The sequence below is a fragment of the Scyliorhinus torazame genome, chromosome 11 (assembly GCF_047496885.1).
Source record: "Scyliorhinus torazame isolate Kashiwa2021f chromosome 11, sScyTor2.1, whole genome shotgun sequence".
Lineage (NCBI taxonomy): Eukaryota > Metazoa > Chordata > Chondrichthyes > Carcharhiniformes > Scyliorhinidae > Scyliorhinus > Scyliorhinus torazame.
The window spans coordinates 110,927,079-110,945,653 of record NC_092717.1 but is presented as its reverse complement, the minus strand read 5'-3'; the positions used below and the strand labels follow the sequence as shown (position 1 = coordinate 110,945,653).

The 18,575-nt window shown below is 45.1% G+C and overlaps 1 protein-coding gene across 2 annotated transcripts in view; it reads left to right on the top strand.

Moving 5' to 3' along the window:
• Nucleotides 1–18,575, top strand: part of prex2 (phosphatidylinositol-3,4,5-trisphosphate-dependent Rac exchange factor 2) — an 825,781-nt gene that overhangs the window by 306,013 nt on the left and 501,193 nt on the right. For both annotated transcript variants that reach the window (XM_072467618.1, XM_072467617.1), the window contains exons 13-16: nt 2,049–2,098; nt 8,328–8,403; nt 16,674–16,746; nt 17,205–17,347. In XM_072467618.1, coding sequence (XP_072323719.1) covers nt 2,049–2,098; nt 8,328–8,403; nt 16,674–16,746; nt 17,205–17,347 — 342 coding nt within the window. The remainder of the gene's footprint in view (nt 1–2,048; nt 2,099–8,327; nt 8,404–16,673; nt 16,747–17,204; nt 17,348–18,575) is intronic.

Sequence of the window (18,575 nt, the reverse complement as noted above, 5' to 3'; positions counted from 1 at the left end):
TGTGAGTCACACATTAGAACACCCAGATCCCTCTGAATCTCAGATCTCTGAAATCACTCCCAGATTAGATTATAAGCTTTATTTGTCACTTCTGGGTCAAAATCATGGAACTTCCTAAGTAGCAACATCTTTGTCACAAGGTCTGCAGTTGTCGACGCCGAAAGCCCACACCACTATCTTACCAAGGGCTACTATAGATAGGCAATAAATGCAGCATTGCCAGTGGCATTCACATCTAATTAATTACTTAATCGTACACATGAGCTTTTCCTATTCAGTACTTTCTGTAGACCCTTATGCTGCTTTTAGGAAATATTAGGCTAATGCTGATTAGCTGGAGGGGCAGGTGTGACCATGGTGTGAATTTAAAGATGATTAACTTTGATGATTAAAGATGATTTTTAGGGAAAATGTTACATTTTAATCAATCATTATGGAATTTCCAAGAGTTTTGATGAATTACTAATTGAACGAACTAATCATATGATGTGTGGCACATGTTCAAGCAGGTAAGATAGAAATAATTACTATAGTTAATGGGTGAATCTTGGAGGACAGCTTGCAGGTGGTCATGTCACCATAATCCCATAATGCGGGCAGCATAATCAAAGATCCCTCCCACCCGGCTTACTCACTCTTCCAACTTCTTCCATCGGGCAGGAGATACAGAAGTCTGAGAACACGCGCGAACAGACTCAAAAACAGCTTCTTCCCCACTGTCTCTTAAATGACCCTCTTATGGACTGACCTCATTAACACTACACCCTGTATGCTTCATCCGATGCCAGTGCTGATATAGTTACATTGTATATCTTGTGTTACCCTATTATGTATTTTCTTTTATTCCCTTTTCTTCCCATGTACTTTATGATCTGTTGAGCCGCTCGCAGAAAAATACCTTTCACTGTACCTCGGTACACGTGACAATAAACCAATCCAATCCAATCCAATGCATATCCTGCCCTTGTCCATCTAGATGGTAGAGGTCATGGATTTGGAAGGTACTGTTCAAGGAGGCGTAGTGAGTTGTTGGCAGCGCATCTTGTAGTTGGTACACACTGCTGCCACTGTGCACCAGTGGTGAAGGGAATAAATGTTTAAGGGCATGGGTGCTGTGCTGATCTAGTGGGATGCTTTGTTTTGGATGGTGTTGAGTTTCTTCAGTGCTGCACTTATCCAGCCGAGTGGAGTGTATTCTATTGCATTTCTGATTTGTTCCGTGTAGATGGTGGCCAGGCTTTGGGGAGTTAGGAGATGATTTACTTACCACAAAATTCCAAACCTCTGACCAGCTCTTGTAACCATGATATTTATGTTGCAGGTCCAGTTAAGATTCTGGTCAATGCTAACTCTCCCAGACATTGATTGTGGGGAATTCAGCAGTAGCTATGCTGTTGCATTTCAAGGAGAGATGGTTAGAGTCTCTCTTGTTGAAGATGGCCATTACCATGGCAATTGTGTGGCAATGTTACTTGCCATTTATCAGGCTAAGCTGGGACATTGTCCGAATCTTGCTGCATGTGTACACAGATTGGTTCAGTATCTGAGGAGTTGCGAAGAGCAATCATCATCACTTCTGATTTTATGATGGAGGGAAGATCATTAATGAAGCAACTGAAGATGGTTGGGGATAGGACAATGCCCTGAGAAACTCTTGCAGTGGTGACCTGGAACTGAGATGATTGGCTTCCACCTTAGTAGGAGATAACTAATGGGCAGTGGAGTGTGTGTGAGGGCAGGGGTCAGAGTGGGGGAGAGGCTAACGAGAGCAGGTGGACTGGAGGGAAGGATCGAGAGTTGCAACAGTGCAATTCATCTGAAATTCAAAGCAAGGCGTTAAAAGGTGAAGGAACTTTAGGAAATTCTTAGACACCATAATTACAGAAGAGTAATTTGGGTATCAGATTAAGAGTCCACAATAAGAGGGTTCATGATGACAGTGAAGAATAAGCTATTGGAAAGTAACAAATACTATACTGTTAATTAGTGTCTAAATGATTTGTGACCTTTTGCTTGCAAAGTGAACAATGTTTTCTTTAATTTGACAGGGTGTGAGGCTTTACTATCGACTCCATAGTCTCTTTACTCCTGTGATCAAGTAAGTAAAATTAAGTATTATTTTAGTTTTAGTTTGAATAGAAATATGATCAAATCTGCACTATGCGGTGAGCTGGTACAGGCATTTCACTGCCTTGCCGCCTTTGGAATCATTTTCTTCAAACACTTGTTTCAATGATTAACATTAAAAGGAAGTTTGAATTCTGGGTGAATTCCAGTGTATTAGTCCAAAACAGTTTAAACCTTTTCAGATGTATTTTACCAGAGACACTGGAATTCTGTGAACCTTAAGGGCAATTGTTGCAGCAGAAGAATAAAAGTCTCACCAAGGCTTGGGGTATCTCAATCCAAATATAATAAATATTTTAAAAATATTCCATTACAAATGTTTTACATATCTTAAGAGACAGTGCTATTTACTTTGCTTTGAATATCTGTCAGTGGCCTTTCCCAGTGCTGCCCTATTATTTATAGTGACAAGTGTGTCTCAACATCTAGTGGATCACCTGGCTAGGTGAAAAGTCAGGTGACACAGGTGTTGTAGTGTTTATTGTCATGAGCTCAATTTCTTAATAATCTTTATTATTAACACAAATATGCTTGCATTAACACAGCAGTGAAGTTACTCTGAAAATCCCCTAGTCGCCACACACCTCCGCCTGTTCAGGTACACTGAGGGAGAATTCAGAATGTCCAATTCACCTCACAAGCACGTCTATTTTTTGAGGACTGTGGGAGGAAACCAGAGCACCTGGAAGAAACCCACGCAGACACGGGGTGAACGTGCAGACTCCGCAAAGACAGTGACCCAAGCCGGGAATCGAACCTGGGACCCTGGCGCTGTGAAGCAACGGTGCTAACAACTGTGCTATTATGCCGCCCATATCTACCATGGTAATTGAGAAAGTGAACTCAATGATTCTGGTAATTTATGGACAAGCACCAGAAATATGTTCTCCATAGCTATTGGGCTGTCATTAAAACCTAACTGGTTTACTGATAAAGGGAATATGTCACTTTGTGTCAGGCCTACATATGACGATGGATGGAAGATGCTCCTCACCAGGGAACTGCAAACAATGCGGGATGACATCGGGGCAAAGATAAAGGCGACAGTCAAAATGATGGAGGCGCTATCTGCCATGCAGATCGCTATCGACGGCATGGAGAGCATAGAACATACAGTGCAGAAGGAGGCCATTCAGCCTATCCAGTCTGCACCGACCCACTTAAGCTCTCACTTCCACCCTATCCCAATAACACAATAACCCCTCTTAACCTTTTGGACACTAAGAGCAATTTATCATGGCCAATCCACCTAACCTGCACGTCTTTGGACTGTGGGAGGAAACCGGAGCACCCGGAGGAAACCCACGCAGACTCGGGGAGAATGTGCAGACTCCGCACAGACAGTGACCCAACGGGGAATCGAAGCTAGGACCATGGCTCTGTGAAGCCACAGTGCTAGTCACTTGTACTACCATACTGCCCAGAGGCTAGAAGCCCAGGGAATCACGATAAGGGAGCTGGAAAAGGCATTGACAGACCAGAGAAACCGAATAGTCACTCTGGAGGTCGAGAGAAAGAGGTTGGTGGCGACCCAGAGCAGCCTGAAAGGGAAGGCCAAGGACCAAGAGAATCGGCTGAGGCGGCAGAACATCTGAACAGTGGGCCTGCCGGATGGAATGGAGGGCAGGGACCCGACCAACTATGTGGCCCAAATGCTGGGCAACCCAGTTTGGAAGGACAGCTTCCCCAAGCCTCTGGAGGTCGACAGGACTTCTAGGTTGCTCCGACCAAAATCCAAGCCGGGGGAGCAACTGAGAGCGGTAATAGTCGAGCTGCACAAGCATCAGGACCGGGAAAGGATTCTTCTCTTTGATGAAACAGCTGAGGTATGAGGATGACCAGAGGGGCCTAGATGACCAAAGGCTCCCTGAGCATTCAAAGGTCACAAGCAGCACTTAGCAGAGTGAATAGCCAGGGTTCTGAATGGAGCACCAAAGCGGTGCGTTAAAAAGACAATGGTGGTCTGAGCCAGGCCACCCTGATCCTGAGGGGGACACCCATGTTCACGGAATTGGCACCAAGCCTCTCCTCTCTACTGTCCCCGGCCCGGGCTTCCACCCCCCCCAGCAAATCCAAAGATTCATTTAGCTTCCCGCTTCCCCTCAGCAGCCATAGCGCACATGCCCACTTGTAAATACTTGCACTTATTGGGGCCCTTGAGACTTCTGTCTAAGAGGGATGGAACATCGTGGAAGGGTGGAGCATACTGTGTAAAAGCTGCTAATGATATTTAAATCCACGCAAATGACAGTTTCACATGGATCACAAGCATGAGCGTAAACATCGATATCGCCGCCAGCAAGGGATCGGAGTATGGTGTCGGAATTAGCGGTGTGCGTAAACCTTGATTTTTCAATTATGAGCGATTCTCCTCCCATCGCGATTCGCACTTCCGGTGTCATGAAGCAGAGAATCATGTCCAGGGTACAAAACAACTGGCCTGTTGCTTAGAAACCAGGCACACACATAGAAAGGCAGAAGCAGTTAGTTCAGTTGAGAGAAAGTCAGTGCTGGAGGCAGGATTTCACAAACACTGCTAGTACAGCGAGGAGAATATTCAGGGGCAGAAAGCAAGTCCCAGAAACTGAAGAAGAAAGTCCCAGGAACAAGGATGCGGGACAGAAGAAAGTTCCAAGAATAGCTTCTGGTCAAAGGAACAAAACATAGGAATCTAGTAAAAGGTCCTGTTCATTGAAGTCAAGGGTGAGGTGCAGAGAGAGAGATTCCAAGTTAAAAGGTGCAGACCTGGAATAAAGTGGGCTTGTGAGAAACCAGAGATCCAAGGTGACCAGAGGGTTAGTGATTCCAGAGTACAAACTTGTGAGACAGTGGTGTTCTGTTAGCATGGCTGAGTATCCGAGAGAGTGTGTGGAAAGTGAGGTTTGAATGCATGTGCCTTCTAGGACAGAGGAATGCTGAAAGGGTATGCTGAAACCCTGGAGGTGGATCCTTCGTGAAGACATCCGAGGGAAAATAATGAGAACTCTACAGAAGTCGTTTGGGTGGTACCTACCACTTGGTTTCAGAGTGTGTGGTGGCTGACCACGGTTTATCTGTTGGTTTACAGGGACTATGTACTTGCTGAGAGCATTATTAGCGTATTAGCTAGATTTTGGAACTTGTATTATCCTTGCAAATCTGCATATATCTGCAAAGGTATAGTTGGGGTGAAGGAGTAGTGTATTATAGTTCATCTTTTCTCATTTATTAAATTTTCATTTATTTGTTAAACGTTCAGCAGACTCCTGTTGTATCATAGAATCCCTACAGTGCAGAAGGAGGCCATTTGGCCCATCGACTCTGCACCAGCCCTTGGAAAGAATACCTTACTTAAGCCCACACCTCCACCCTATCTCTGTAACACAGTAACCCCACCTAACCTTTTGGACACTATGGGGCAATTTATCATGGCCAATCCACCTAACCTGCACATCTTTTGAATGTGGGGGGAAACCGGAGCACCCGACGGAAACCCACGCAGACACTGGGAGAACGTGCAAACTCCACACAGACAGCCACCCGAGACTTGAATTGAACCCGGGTCACTGGAGCTGTGAGGCAGCTGTGCTAACCACTATGCCACTGTGTCGCCAGTAGTTGCCTTCCATGTTTCTAATCAAAACAAAAGGTAGGATCGATCACATCTGATTCCGCTCTGGGATCTGACTTTTCCATAAGCAACATCAGCTGGGATCATAACACATCTAATAAGATAGTTATCTCAAATGATGTTGAGGCATCGCTGCAACTTTAACAAACAAGAGCATTTTAGATTTTGGTGAAGCAAATGAGAAAATCTTGCTGCCAGAATAACAAATGGGTTTGCTTTAAAGGACACTCTATTTCTGAATTTAATCTTTTCCAACTCCAGTTGGGTATGGAAGGCTGAAGGTCCAAGGCCAGAAGTTTTAATTGCTCGGCTGGGTGCTCATCCCGATGCCATCTAATCCGCGTGATATTTTGATTGGCGGTCACTCATGCAAGTTGGAAGTATGACCGCCAACAATTAAGAAGCCAATTTAAATTAATTAAACTTTAATTGATAGGGATTTTGTGTTGCCGCCTGCCTACATGGTTGCAACCTTGATCCACAGGGTGGGTTGAAACGTCAGGGCTCAAATAAAATTAACAAAAGTGTCTGGGGACAGAGCTCTGTGTAAGATTGTGTTACCTAGACACTTGTGGCATAGTTTTTCCATTGATATTTATTTTTGACGGTTCAGCAGCTCCCTTGAGACAGCTTCGCAGTAGCTGTTCCCCTAAGGGAACAGTGCCAGCCTGTCCCTTTTCTCAGTGCCTGCCCTCCTCCCACCCTCCCTAGCAGTGCTCAACCTTTTACAAGTGTGTTTCACACTTGATGATGTTTAATTGGCCAGCCAACGTACTATAACATAAACAATGCGATCTTGGGTAGGAGCAAAGTTGCCCACACCAACTTTGAGTGCAGTCCAAACGTAAAATTCAAGCCCAAGTTGTAATTTGTATATATCTGCACTTTAAACATTTTGGACAAATAGCACCTATTAGGATGCCGACAATGCTCCGTGCCGAAACAGTACAAAATCTACTCTCTAAAAATGAGCTGTTCAATTGGCTCAGGTGCTAAGGGCAGCAAGTAACTGAATAATTCAGATAAGAAAATCCCAACTTTTACTTCTAGCTACGTTAGTTGAGCTGAGGTGGCAATCGATAGGTGATGGTGGTTTTGGAAGTGAGTGAGGCAGTATCTAAGGAGAAGAACTGTCAGCAAGCATGGAGGCCAGAGAAGTGATGTTAGGTGGTTGACAATCTGGTCAGGGAAGTAGGAACTGATCTTGTGGACAAGAGCTCAGGGAGTGAATGAATCGAGATAGAAGATAGAGTCGAGATAAAGATGTTTTTTCTATTCTTAGACCGCAGGAGACACAAACTTGATTTGGTTGGCAACGGGAAGGGGGAAGGCAGTGGAGGGAGCTAAATGGATCAACTCAATTGAAATGACAAAAGATCCATGAACATATTTTAAGGGATTACTAAAATACCAGTTTAGTTATCCATGTAGTCCACATTGATTTTTTTTCAACAGATGTATTTCTGAAATAAATATTTTGTTTTTCAAGAAAACGCTTCATGAGGAATTTGCTTAGTGAAAATATGCAAAAACCTCCAACTCTTTGTATTGAAAAAAGAAGCTGTAATTCTGAAATATTTTTAAATTTCTCATATCTTAGAAATAGTTACATTGTCTTCAAATGGAATTTCCAAAATCAGTAACATTAAAACCATTTCATAAGCCAAGAAACAAGATTTCGAAGTTAGTGGTATTCATTTGTTCATGGAATTTGAACATCACTGGCAGGTCCAGCGTTTACTACCATCCCTAAATGACCCTAAGAAGGTGACAATGAGCTGCTTTATAATAATAATAATAATCGTTATTATTGTCACAAGTAGGCTTACATTAACACTGCAATGAAGTTACTGTGAAAATCCCCTTGTCTTGAACTGCTGCAGTCCAATTATTTTGGGAATATTCACCAGCGCTATTAGGGAGGGAGTTCCAGATATTTGATCGTGTGACAATAAAGGAATGACGATATAGTTCCATGTCAGGATGGTGTGCATCTTGGAGGGGTGCTTGCATATGATGGTTTTCCATTCATCTGTTACCCTTACCCTTTTAGGTGATAGGGCTTGCAGTTTTGTAAGGTGTTGTTGAAGGAAGCTTGCTGCTGCGGCACATCCTGTAGTGTACACTGCTGCCACCCTGCGTTGGTAGTGGAGGGAGTGAGACAACAGTGCTAACCACTGTGCCACCCCTTCAGGAGGAGATAGGGCTAGATCGTGCACTGGTACTTCTGTCTGAAGACGGCTGCACATGCTTCAGCTCTGCCTTTTGCACGATGTACTGGACTCCCCAATCTTGAGGATGGAGATATTTTTGAAACCCCTTCCAACCAGTTAAACAGTCAAATGAAAAAAGCATCATTAAGGTTATTCACTGATTTTACTCTAAAGATAGGGAGACTTGCCCATCTGGGATTTCCACTGAATTGATACCAGTCGATGGGGAGTACTCTCCTGCAAAATTAATCTGGGATGTTTGTGCAGTCTTTGTTGAGCCAACTATTAGTAAACGTTTGTCAGGCTGAAATGTAATGTCTGTAACACTGGCTTTCATGTATAACCATACTGTTAACTGATATGATTCTCATATCCAGGGACAAGGACTATCACCTGAGAACCTATAAGTCAGTAGCCATGGCAAACAAGCTGACAGATTGGTTAATTGCACAGGTAAAGTAACAAATATATTTTTTGTGTAACTTTGGTAATTAAATTAATCTGATTGGGTAGCTTGAAATATCCTAAATAAGGAAATCTGCCTTTTTTAGTTGGAAATATTGCAAGTATGCAGGAGATATTATTTAAATGATGCACAGTGGAACTGTTGAAAAATCAACCAAAGTGGCATTAGCTGCATAAATCAAGGGTTTTTGAATTAAGTGGCAAAATTCACAAAGCTGAAGTTATACATCTTATTTTGACTGCACATCCTTTTTTTTTTAGTGATTTTAGTTTCAGGGGAGGATTTAGCAAGGCAATGCATGCTAAAGAGCCAGAATAGTTGGGATTAACATCACAGGGAATGGAATCAGGAGCACCGAGAGATTAAGGATCAGTGATATCCAGCAAGAGAACTGAGGGCAGTAGACAGTGTAGACATGTGAGTCAGGAGACCAAGTGCATTGGATCTGGATTGAACCCAGCAGGTTCAATAAAACAGTGTTGGACCATCTCCTGTGTTGGAAGCCTGTTTCTAGTCTCACTGCATCCAGTTGCAGTCAATGTTAAACCAACTCAGATAACACATCACCTATATGGTCCTTGGAAGCTGATTATGAAGCCACCATGTTGGCATCGCTGAAACTGACTCTCCCACATTGTGAGATGGAAGGTGTTATACATGATTTCCTATTAAATTGTCAAGTATTCAGAGATTATACTGACCCTTTTACTAACTTGCAATTAACTCAGACACTGTCTGTGGTATAACGTAGAAATATTTGATAATTTTTGAGTATGTAATGTCCTTCACAAAATTCAAAATGTGTCCAGATTTTTTTGAGCCAGAGCAGGATAGAATTTTTTTCTTTTTAATTTTTCTGTATTTTTGTGTTAATTAGGTGGAATAGTGGAAAATGAAGCTTTTTAAAAAAAACATTTTAGGCACTCACTGTCAGTATCAGATACCATGAGGTATCGACCAAATACAGATTAAAGTTAGAGCAATGTACCTTAATCACAATGTAAGAGGATCACCCCAGTTGTATCTTTTTTTACTTCTGATATCTGCTGTATTCATTACCCCTCAGTGTGAGATTGCTATGAAATTCTTTTTTTATGCAAACTCCTCCCCTTTTTTCTGAGTACCATTAATATATCAAATGTACTACTTTCATTTCTTGTAATCATAAACAATGAGTATATAGGACCCTTGAACTGTGTGGCTGTGACACCTGCGTCTGAATCAGGACTCACCAATAAATGTTAGGTTTCTGAAACAGGTTAACGGTTAGAAATAGGACCTGTGGCTTAACTTTTCCCATTAATTGTCAAGAGAAACTGAAAAGAATTGTTGTGGTTTTTCCTATGTAACCGGTTGACGTTGTTTCACTCCAAACAGGTGAGAGATTAAAATTTAAATCTTTCTGTGGGGTTCAGTAGTACATTGTGAGTTATACTTCCTCAGTGAAGCATTAGCTATGAGATTGGAAATAATTGCTTTTTTGTACTAAATTCTGGGCAATCTTGTGCTGTGGAACAATGCCCATGGGGAACTAGGTTGAAAGTTTGCAATCTCACCTGGAACCTTTAAACTGTCAGAGTAGACTCACCAGATCAATCGAAACTGGATTCAGACTAGAAGGTTAAATAATAGAGGGTATAAATAATAGAGTATTAAACTGCTACATTAGCCAGTCCTCTTGGTGAAGTACTATGTTGTGATTTTCAACAAAATATATATTTTTAAAATATTTTATTCAGGCATTTTCATTAAAACAAACCAAAACAGAAGAAAAATCATACACCATGATAAATAACGAACGGACACCCACTAGTCGCCCCCCGGCTCACCACCATCGCCACATATTACATCCTGCCGTTCCCATTTAAACCCATTTACCCCTGCTTCCTCCCCCCCCTCCCCTTTGCTCCAGCCCCCCGGTACAAATCTATGGTTGTCACAAATGGTCCCTACACCGAAGCACCCTCCAGTCCCAAATGCTGCCTCCACATCCCCCATGCCCTCAAGGTCGACATCACCAATTGGCGCACGGAGTGTCTGGCCGGCGAGAATGGCAGAGGCACTGTTAACAATGCCCTTAAACTGTTCCCCTACAAGAAGCTGTCTCATCCACCCCCACGCTGACCCCATCCCAACTACTTTCTTAATCATGGCCATGTTCACCGTCCAGTAGTCATAGTTCATTATATTCGGCAACGTCAGCCCCCCCCCCCCCCCCCCCCCCTCGCCCTCGCTCCAAAAAAGCCCTCCTGACTCATGGGGTCTTCCCTGCCCACACAAACCCAGAAATCAGTGCAATGATCTTTTTAAAGAACGCCTTCGGGGCAAAGATTGGGAGGTTCTGAAACACGAACAGAAACCTTGGCAGCACCATCATTTCTAATGTCTGTACCTGTCCCGCCAGCGACAATGGCAGCACATCCCACCTCTTAACGTCCCCCTTCATCTGCTCCACCAACTGCATCAAGTTCAACTTCTGCAACAGCGCCCAACCCCACGTCACCTGAATGCCCAGGTATCTAAAAGCCGCCCCCCAATACCTTGAACGGTAACTCCCCTAACCTCCTCTCCTGCCCTCTAGCCTCAATCGGGAACACCTCACTCTTTCAACTTGCACCCAGAGAACCGGCCAAAATCCTCCAAAATCTCCATATGCCCCCAATATCACCCAATAGGTCTGAAATATATAACAGCAGGCCGTCTTCATACAGCGAGACCCTATGCTTGGCGACCCCCCTCCCAACCCCCGCACAACCCCTCGCCAATCACTCGGCCTCCTAAGCATCATTGCCAGCGGCTCTATTGCCAAAGAAACGAGCATCGGGGATACCGGGCACCCCTGCCTCGACACCCGATGCAGCCCAAAATGTCCCGAACTCACTTGGTTCTTCCGTACACTTGTGACTGGTGCCTTGTACAGCAGCCGGACCCAGTCGACATGCCCCTGCCTGAACCCAAACCGCCCCAGCACCGTCCACAGATACTTCCACTCCACCCGGTCAAACGCCTTTGCTGCATCCACCGCTACCACCACCTCGCTCCGAAGGTAATTACATTGAGCAGCCACCTCACATTCGCAGACAGCTGCCTCCTTTTCACGTTTGGTCTTCGTCTATCACCCCGGGACACAGTCCTCGATTCGTGAAGATAACACCTTCGGCAACAACTTGCCGTCTATGTTCAATAACAATATCGGGCGGTACGACCCACACCGCTCTGGATCCTTGTCCTTTTTCAATATCAGAGAGATGGAAGCCTGCGATAGTGTATGGAGATGTTCTCCCCTCTCCCGAGCCTCGTTGTATGCGCCCAGATATGTGGCCCCAGGCTCGCCCCCCAACCACCTCCATCACCCCTTCAGCCTGATTGGACCAACACCTGGGAAACACCGAGCTCTGACTCATATAATCACCTATAGAACGTCTCAAACATGCCGTTCACCTCACCGCCCCCCCCCCCCCCCCCCGGGTCCAATACCACTCTTCCCATCTCATCCTTTACTCTGCCAATCTCCCTCACTGCCACTTGCTTCCTCAACTGGTGGGCCAGCTTCCTGCTCGCTTTCTCACTGTACTCATATACCCCCCCCCTGATGCTCCATAGCTGCCCCACCGCCTTCCCCGTGGACACTAATCCGAACTCCATCTGGAGCCTGCCTCCAGCATCTCCGATGCCTTCTATCTACCCTCAGGTTCTCATCTACCAGCCTTGCCATCTCCGCCATTCCGCCTTCTCCCTATTCCCGATCCAGTTGCGAATCCACCCAGAGCAGCGCGTGGTTGGAGACCACGATCGTTGAATATTCCGAGTTGCCTACCCCGCCAGCAATGCCTTGTCCAGCACAACAAAATCGATCCGGGAGTACACCCGGTGCACATGGGAGAAGTAGTACACCCGGCGCACATGGGAGAAGTATTGAGCATTCCTTCGCCCTCGGCCTCCCAAACCTCCATGGGTCCACCGCCCCCAAATCATGTGCTCCATGGACCCTTTCAGCTCCTTTGCACTGCCGACACCTTCACCGAATTCCAGCATGACCGGTCCAAACCCGGTCAGGAATCGTCCCCAGCACCCTCCTCAGGAAATCTCCATCATCCTAACTTGGGGCATAAATGTTTACCAGGACCAGCAACCCCTTCAGCTTCCCATTATGAACTGCCCACCCCCCACTGCTGAATCTGCCACAATATTCCCCACCACTAATGACACCCGCTTATTTACCAGTACCGCCACCACCCTCGTCTTCATATCCAGTCCCGAATGGGACACCTGCCCTACCTAGCCTTTCCTCAACCTTACCTGGTCTCCTATCTTTAAGTACATCTCCTGCAAAAAGGTCACATCCGCCTTCAGACTCCACCGTTTGACCGGCCCATTCAGGCCCCTCACATTACACGTGACCAGCCTGGTTAGGGGGCTCCCCGGCCCCCTCCCCTGCCTTTCAATCATATCCCTTTGTGTGCCAGCCCTCGGTCCGTGTCACACGACCCTCCAGGTTCACCCTCGGATGTTCACCGTCATTGATCCTTTTCTAACCGCGCCACATCATCCGCACCCTTGTCAGCAAATCGCCCCTCCACCAAACAAATCATCAACCCCATCCCCCTCCCCTGTGCCTACCTCCTGACAACCCCCACTGCACCCTGTTAACTAGCCCGCCCGCCGAGCCCACTAGCCCGGCATACCCGGCCTCCGACAGCCGTCGTCCCAAAGAACCCCAATCTCCCTACCCCCCAATTCCCCCCATCCACACGCCCCAAAAAGCAGCAAAAGTTTCCCTCACCCTTGATGTTCCCCCATGAAAGGTCTGCCCTGCAAAAACCCCACCATCAAATCAAAAGAAACACTCAAAGGGAAAAGTTTTCAGAGAACAAACAAAGAAACACTAGCTCAAACTCCTCCAAAGTTCAATGTCCTCACTCTCCCGCCAGTCCATTTCCCCTCATGAACTCCATCACCTCTTCTGGAGTGCCAAAATAGTACTCACGCTTTAGAAATGTCAACCAGAGGAGGGTCGGATACAGCACTCCGAACTTCACTCCCTTCTTAAAGAGGGCAGCCTTGACCCGGTTAAACGTGGGCAGCACGGTAGCACAAGCTCCGGTTTCCTCCCACAGTCCAAAGACGTGCAGGTTAGGTGGATTGGCCATGATAAATTGCCCTTAGTGTCCAAAAGGTTAGGGGTTATTGGGTTATGGGGATAGGGTGGAAGTGAGGTCTTAAGTGGGTCGATGCAGACTCAATGGGCCGAATGGCCTCCTTCTGCACTGTATGTTCTATGTTCTAAACCCGGTCCTCTTTACCAGTTCTACACCCAAGTCCTGGTAACCGTAGCTCGTTCCCTTCCCAGGTGCACTTCCTTCTCTGATTCGCCCACCGAAGGATCTCCTCCTTATCCAGAAAGTGATGCAACTACAGCAACATTGCCCTTGGTGGCTGGCCCACTTGCAGCCTCCTCATCAGCTCCCTGTGCGCTTGGTCGACCTCCAAGGGCTCCTCAAAGACACCCTTCCCCATCAACTGCTCCAACAATTTGGCCACGTACGTGCCAGCCTCCGCACCTTCAATGCCTTCGGGCAACCCCACAATCTGCAGATTTTGCCTTCTGCAGCAATTCTCCAGATCCCCCATCTTCTCCTTCGGCCTCTTCTGGGCTTCCCAAATCACTCCCACCTCGGGCACTAACGAGCCAACTGTTCCTCGCGCTCCTCCACTTTGTGGATCGCCCGGCCCTGGGACTCCAGCCCCGGCTCTACTCTCTCGATCCCTGCTTTGATCGATTCCACCACTTTGGCCAGGTCTTCCAGGGCCTCCTTCCTCTGTTGGCTGATCTTTGCTTTCAAAAACTCCACTAGCTGCTCCGTTGACCACTGGGCGGGCAGAACAACCCCTTTGCATTCTGCCATCTCATCCTGTGGAGTACCACAAAGTCTCTTCTGTTCCCGAAGCTCTTTTCTTCTCGCCCCAATCCTAGTTTGTGGATACATCCACTAGCCACACCAGAGGGGTAACACCATCTACAGGTACTCCTGCACCTCTTTCCATCAAAAACTTCGCCTTTTGGGTGGGGAAAAGACCAAAAACTATTGCCTTGAGAGCAGGAGCCACCAAATGTGCGACCGCTCACTCCATGGCTGTCACCGGAAGTTCATTTTGAACAAGATCTTAAAATAAAATGCCTTAAATTATGATTGTTTCTGCCACTCAATGCTCTTTATTTTTACACATCAGAGATGGAAACTGATAAATGCATTACTGTTTAGATCGGTAATTTCCTGTCCTATGCTCCCATAAGTAACCATGCTCCCAGGATGGATAGTGGCAACTATGCATCCATGTCCTTTTCGATATGTCTTCAATCTTTGACATTGCTGATCACAGCATTCTCCTCCAATGCCTCTCCATTGTCGTCCAGTTGGATCGGATGGCACTCGCTTGGTTTCATGCTTATTTATATAATAATTGCCAGATATCCACTTGCGATGGCTTCTCCTCCTGCCCCTGTGCTTTTAAATCTGGCGTCCTACATGGTTCCATCCTCCTATTTTTTATCTTCATGCCTTGTTCCATATGTTTGCTGGTGGTGCTCACTCTGTCTCTACCCTTCCATCATCTAAAAATTGTCAGACAGCTTGGCTGACATCCAGTACTGGATGAGGGGAATCGTTTTCCAAATAAATGTTGAAAATATCAATATTCACTTTGGTCCCCACTATAAACTCCATTCCTGAAGCATTGACTCCATTCCTCACCCTGAGGCTGAACCAGACAACTCACAACCTTGGTATCACATTTGAACTTGCAATGAGCATTGGACCACATAACCAGTGCAACACTAAGACATCCCCTACTTCCTTCTTATCATGGAGTGACTCTGTCTCTGCCTCAGCTCATCTGCTGCTGAAATCCTCACTATTGCCTTTGTATAAAAACTGGCAAGTCATCCTACAGTTGTATAGAACCTTGGTAAGGCCGCACTTGGAATATTGCGCACAATTATGGTCGCCACACTACCAGAAGGATGTAGAGGCTTTGGAGAGGGCGCAGAGCCGGTTTACCAGGATGTTGCCTGGTCTGGAGGGCGTTAGCTCTGCGAAGAGGCTGAATAGACTCTGACTGTTTTCATTGGAATGAAGGAGGTTGAGGGACGACCTGATAGGAGTCTACAAGATTATGAGGGCATAGATAGAGTGGATGGGCAGGCACTCTTTCCCAGGGTGGAGGGGTCAGTCACCAGGGACATAGGTTTAAGGTCTGTGGGGCAACGTTTCGAGGGTATGTGCGAGGCAGGTTTTTACACAGAGGGTAGTGAGTGCCTGGAACGCATTGCCAGGAGAGGTTATGGAAGCAGATACATTAACAGCGTTCAAAATGCATCTTGACAAATACATGCATAGGATGGGTATAGAGGGATATGGCACAAGGAAGTTGGTTTTGGCCAACGTTGGTATCATAACCGGTACAGGCTTGGAGAGTCGAATGGCCTGTTTCTGTGCTGTATAGATCTTTGTTCTTTACTTCTCGGCTTGGCTATTCCAACGTCACATTGGTAACTCCCACTTTCCACTTTCTATAAATTTGAACTTGCCCAAATCTCTGCTTGTATTCTACATTTCACCAAGTCCCAGTCCCCCATCACTCCTGTGCTCGCTGACCTGCATTAGTTTCTGTCTGAGCAATGCCTTTATATTAAAATTCTCATCCTTGTTTTCTGATCCCACCATTGCCTTTCTCCTCCCTCTCTCTAACCAACACCAACCCTACAATTGTCTGAGATACCCCACTTCTTCCAATCCTGACTTTAATAGTTGTAGAGGCCTTAGCTCTGGAATTGTCTCCTGAAACTTCTCCACCTCTCTACTTTTCTTTCCTCCTTTAAGGGACTCATTGGGACCTTCTTCATTGATCAACTTTTTCATCATCTGTTTTAACTTCCTATGTAGCCTGGTGTCAAATTATATTTGATAATGCTCCTATGAAGCGCCTTGGGACATTTTACTATGTTAAATGTATTATACATGTACAAGGTGTGGCAGAGAATCAGGATTACAGCAGAGCCTATCTTGATCCTATGCTATCCTCGAGTAAGGCTTATCTACTGGCAGTGTAGGACTATGGAAGTACTCCTCATATTATATTAAAATGTTTCTAATATAGTTGACTTTATGAACAAGATATTGAAAGAACTCAAACAGGAATTGGTAGTTACCGTGTTATTAGAACATGCAATGTAGAATGTTCATTACTTTGTCACCAGGGGGACTGTAAAACCAGAGAGGAAGCAATAATCCTGGGTGTGGAACTGTGTGACAATGGTTTTATGCACCACGGTAAGGTTAATTTCAGTGCACTATTCAAACTTCAGTTCTTCTTAAAACAATAAAATGGTACAAATTTATTTTGTTTAATCTTATTAGTTAATGCTGCACATTAACTATGTTGTGACTTTGTAAATTAGTTTTTCTTTTCTTTTGTGAACTGCAATTTTACATATCACCATTCCAAAGTCTCATATTGTTGCAGTCAACCTCGCCTTTTTATGCCATAAATATGATTGGAACTATTACGCCAAATAAATTATATCTCTAATTTAGACACTGTGGTAAAAGACAGTAGACATCTTTTAGTCATGGAACATCACTGACTGTAGCATTTAACTTTATTTAAGATCAATGTACTGTCTTGTTTACTTTTTTTAAGACAAATAAACAACTGTTACTAAAGCGGCTATAATTTGAATTGTACCTGAGATTTATCTGGTGCTTTACATCTTGTTTTTCCTTTATAGTACTGGAAAAGAGCGAATTTAAGGATGAACCTCTTTTATTCCGTTTTTTTGCTGATGAGGAAATAGAAGGCTCAAACTTAAGGCAGAAGCACGTGCGACATGACTTGAAAATAGTTGAAAATGTCATAGCCAAGTCATTATTGGTAAGTAGCACTGATTGCTGTAATGGGAATGGGGTTAAATGAGAGGTATTTGGATCATCAATGTCAGCTTTCAAAGCAGAAATAATAGTTAATTTGATATTAAATTAAATTAAATATGTGTGTGTTCCCTTAAGGATATATGACAATTGTGTTTTAACTCCTCAGTCACAATACTCAAAATATTTCCAAGTTTTTGTAAGTGGTTTTCTGTAAGTTTAATTGAGAAACAAACAAGCATTCAGAGAAGAAATCACTGTCTGTGTGATCTGTACTTTTATTTACTTTAACATTTTAAGATTGATGATACTAATTTAACCTAGAATGTGTATTGATGTAAATATGGATCCTCCTTCACCTTCAGGTCCCTATGCTCTAAGAGGGTGTTGGCGACCATTGACCTCCATTGGATTGGTCCATGATTATACTTGGCAAAGTACAGCAGTGGTTTGCATTGCCTTCTGCAGTGTAGCTGACCAGGAAACTCTCCCGTTCTTACTGCCTGCCATCGGGTGTATTGAAAGCATTTACAAGCTGAAAAATCACTCTTTTCTTTTTAATTGTATTTTTATTACAAATATGTATCAAAACAGGTTACAGCAAATAAACACCCCGGAAAACATACTTCTCAATAATCAACTATACAGTCTGTACAGATTTTCCCCCCTCCCCCATCCCACCACCCCCCTACGACGAACAGCTCCTCAAACACGGTCACAAACATGCCCCACCTTTTCTCAAACCCCCCTGCTGAGCCTCTTAACTCATACATTATCTTCTCTAATTGCAGCAAGTCATATAGGTCACCCAACCGTGCCTCTACCCCCGGTGGCGATGCCGACCGCCACTCCTGCAAAAAATTCCACGCCGTGCAATCAGAGAAGCGAAGGCGACGACATCGGCCTTACTCCTCTCCATGAGCTCCGGCTTCTCTGAAACCCCAAATATCGCCACCAAAGGGTCCGGGTCCACTCCCTCCCCCACTATCCTGGCTAAGACCGCGAACACTCTCGCCCAGAATCTTCCCAATTTTTTACAACCCCAAAACATGTGTGCGTGATTCACTGGACCACGCCCACACCTCTCACACTCATCTGCTACCCCCTGAAAGAGCCCACTCATTCTCGCCGAGTCATATGCATCCTGTGCACCACCTTAAACTGTATCAGGCTCATCATTGCACAAGAGGAAGTCCCATTTACCCTTCGCAGTGCCTCACTCCATACTCCCC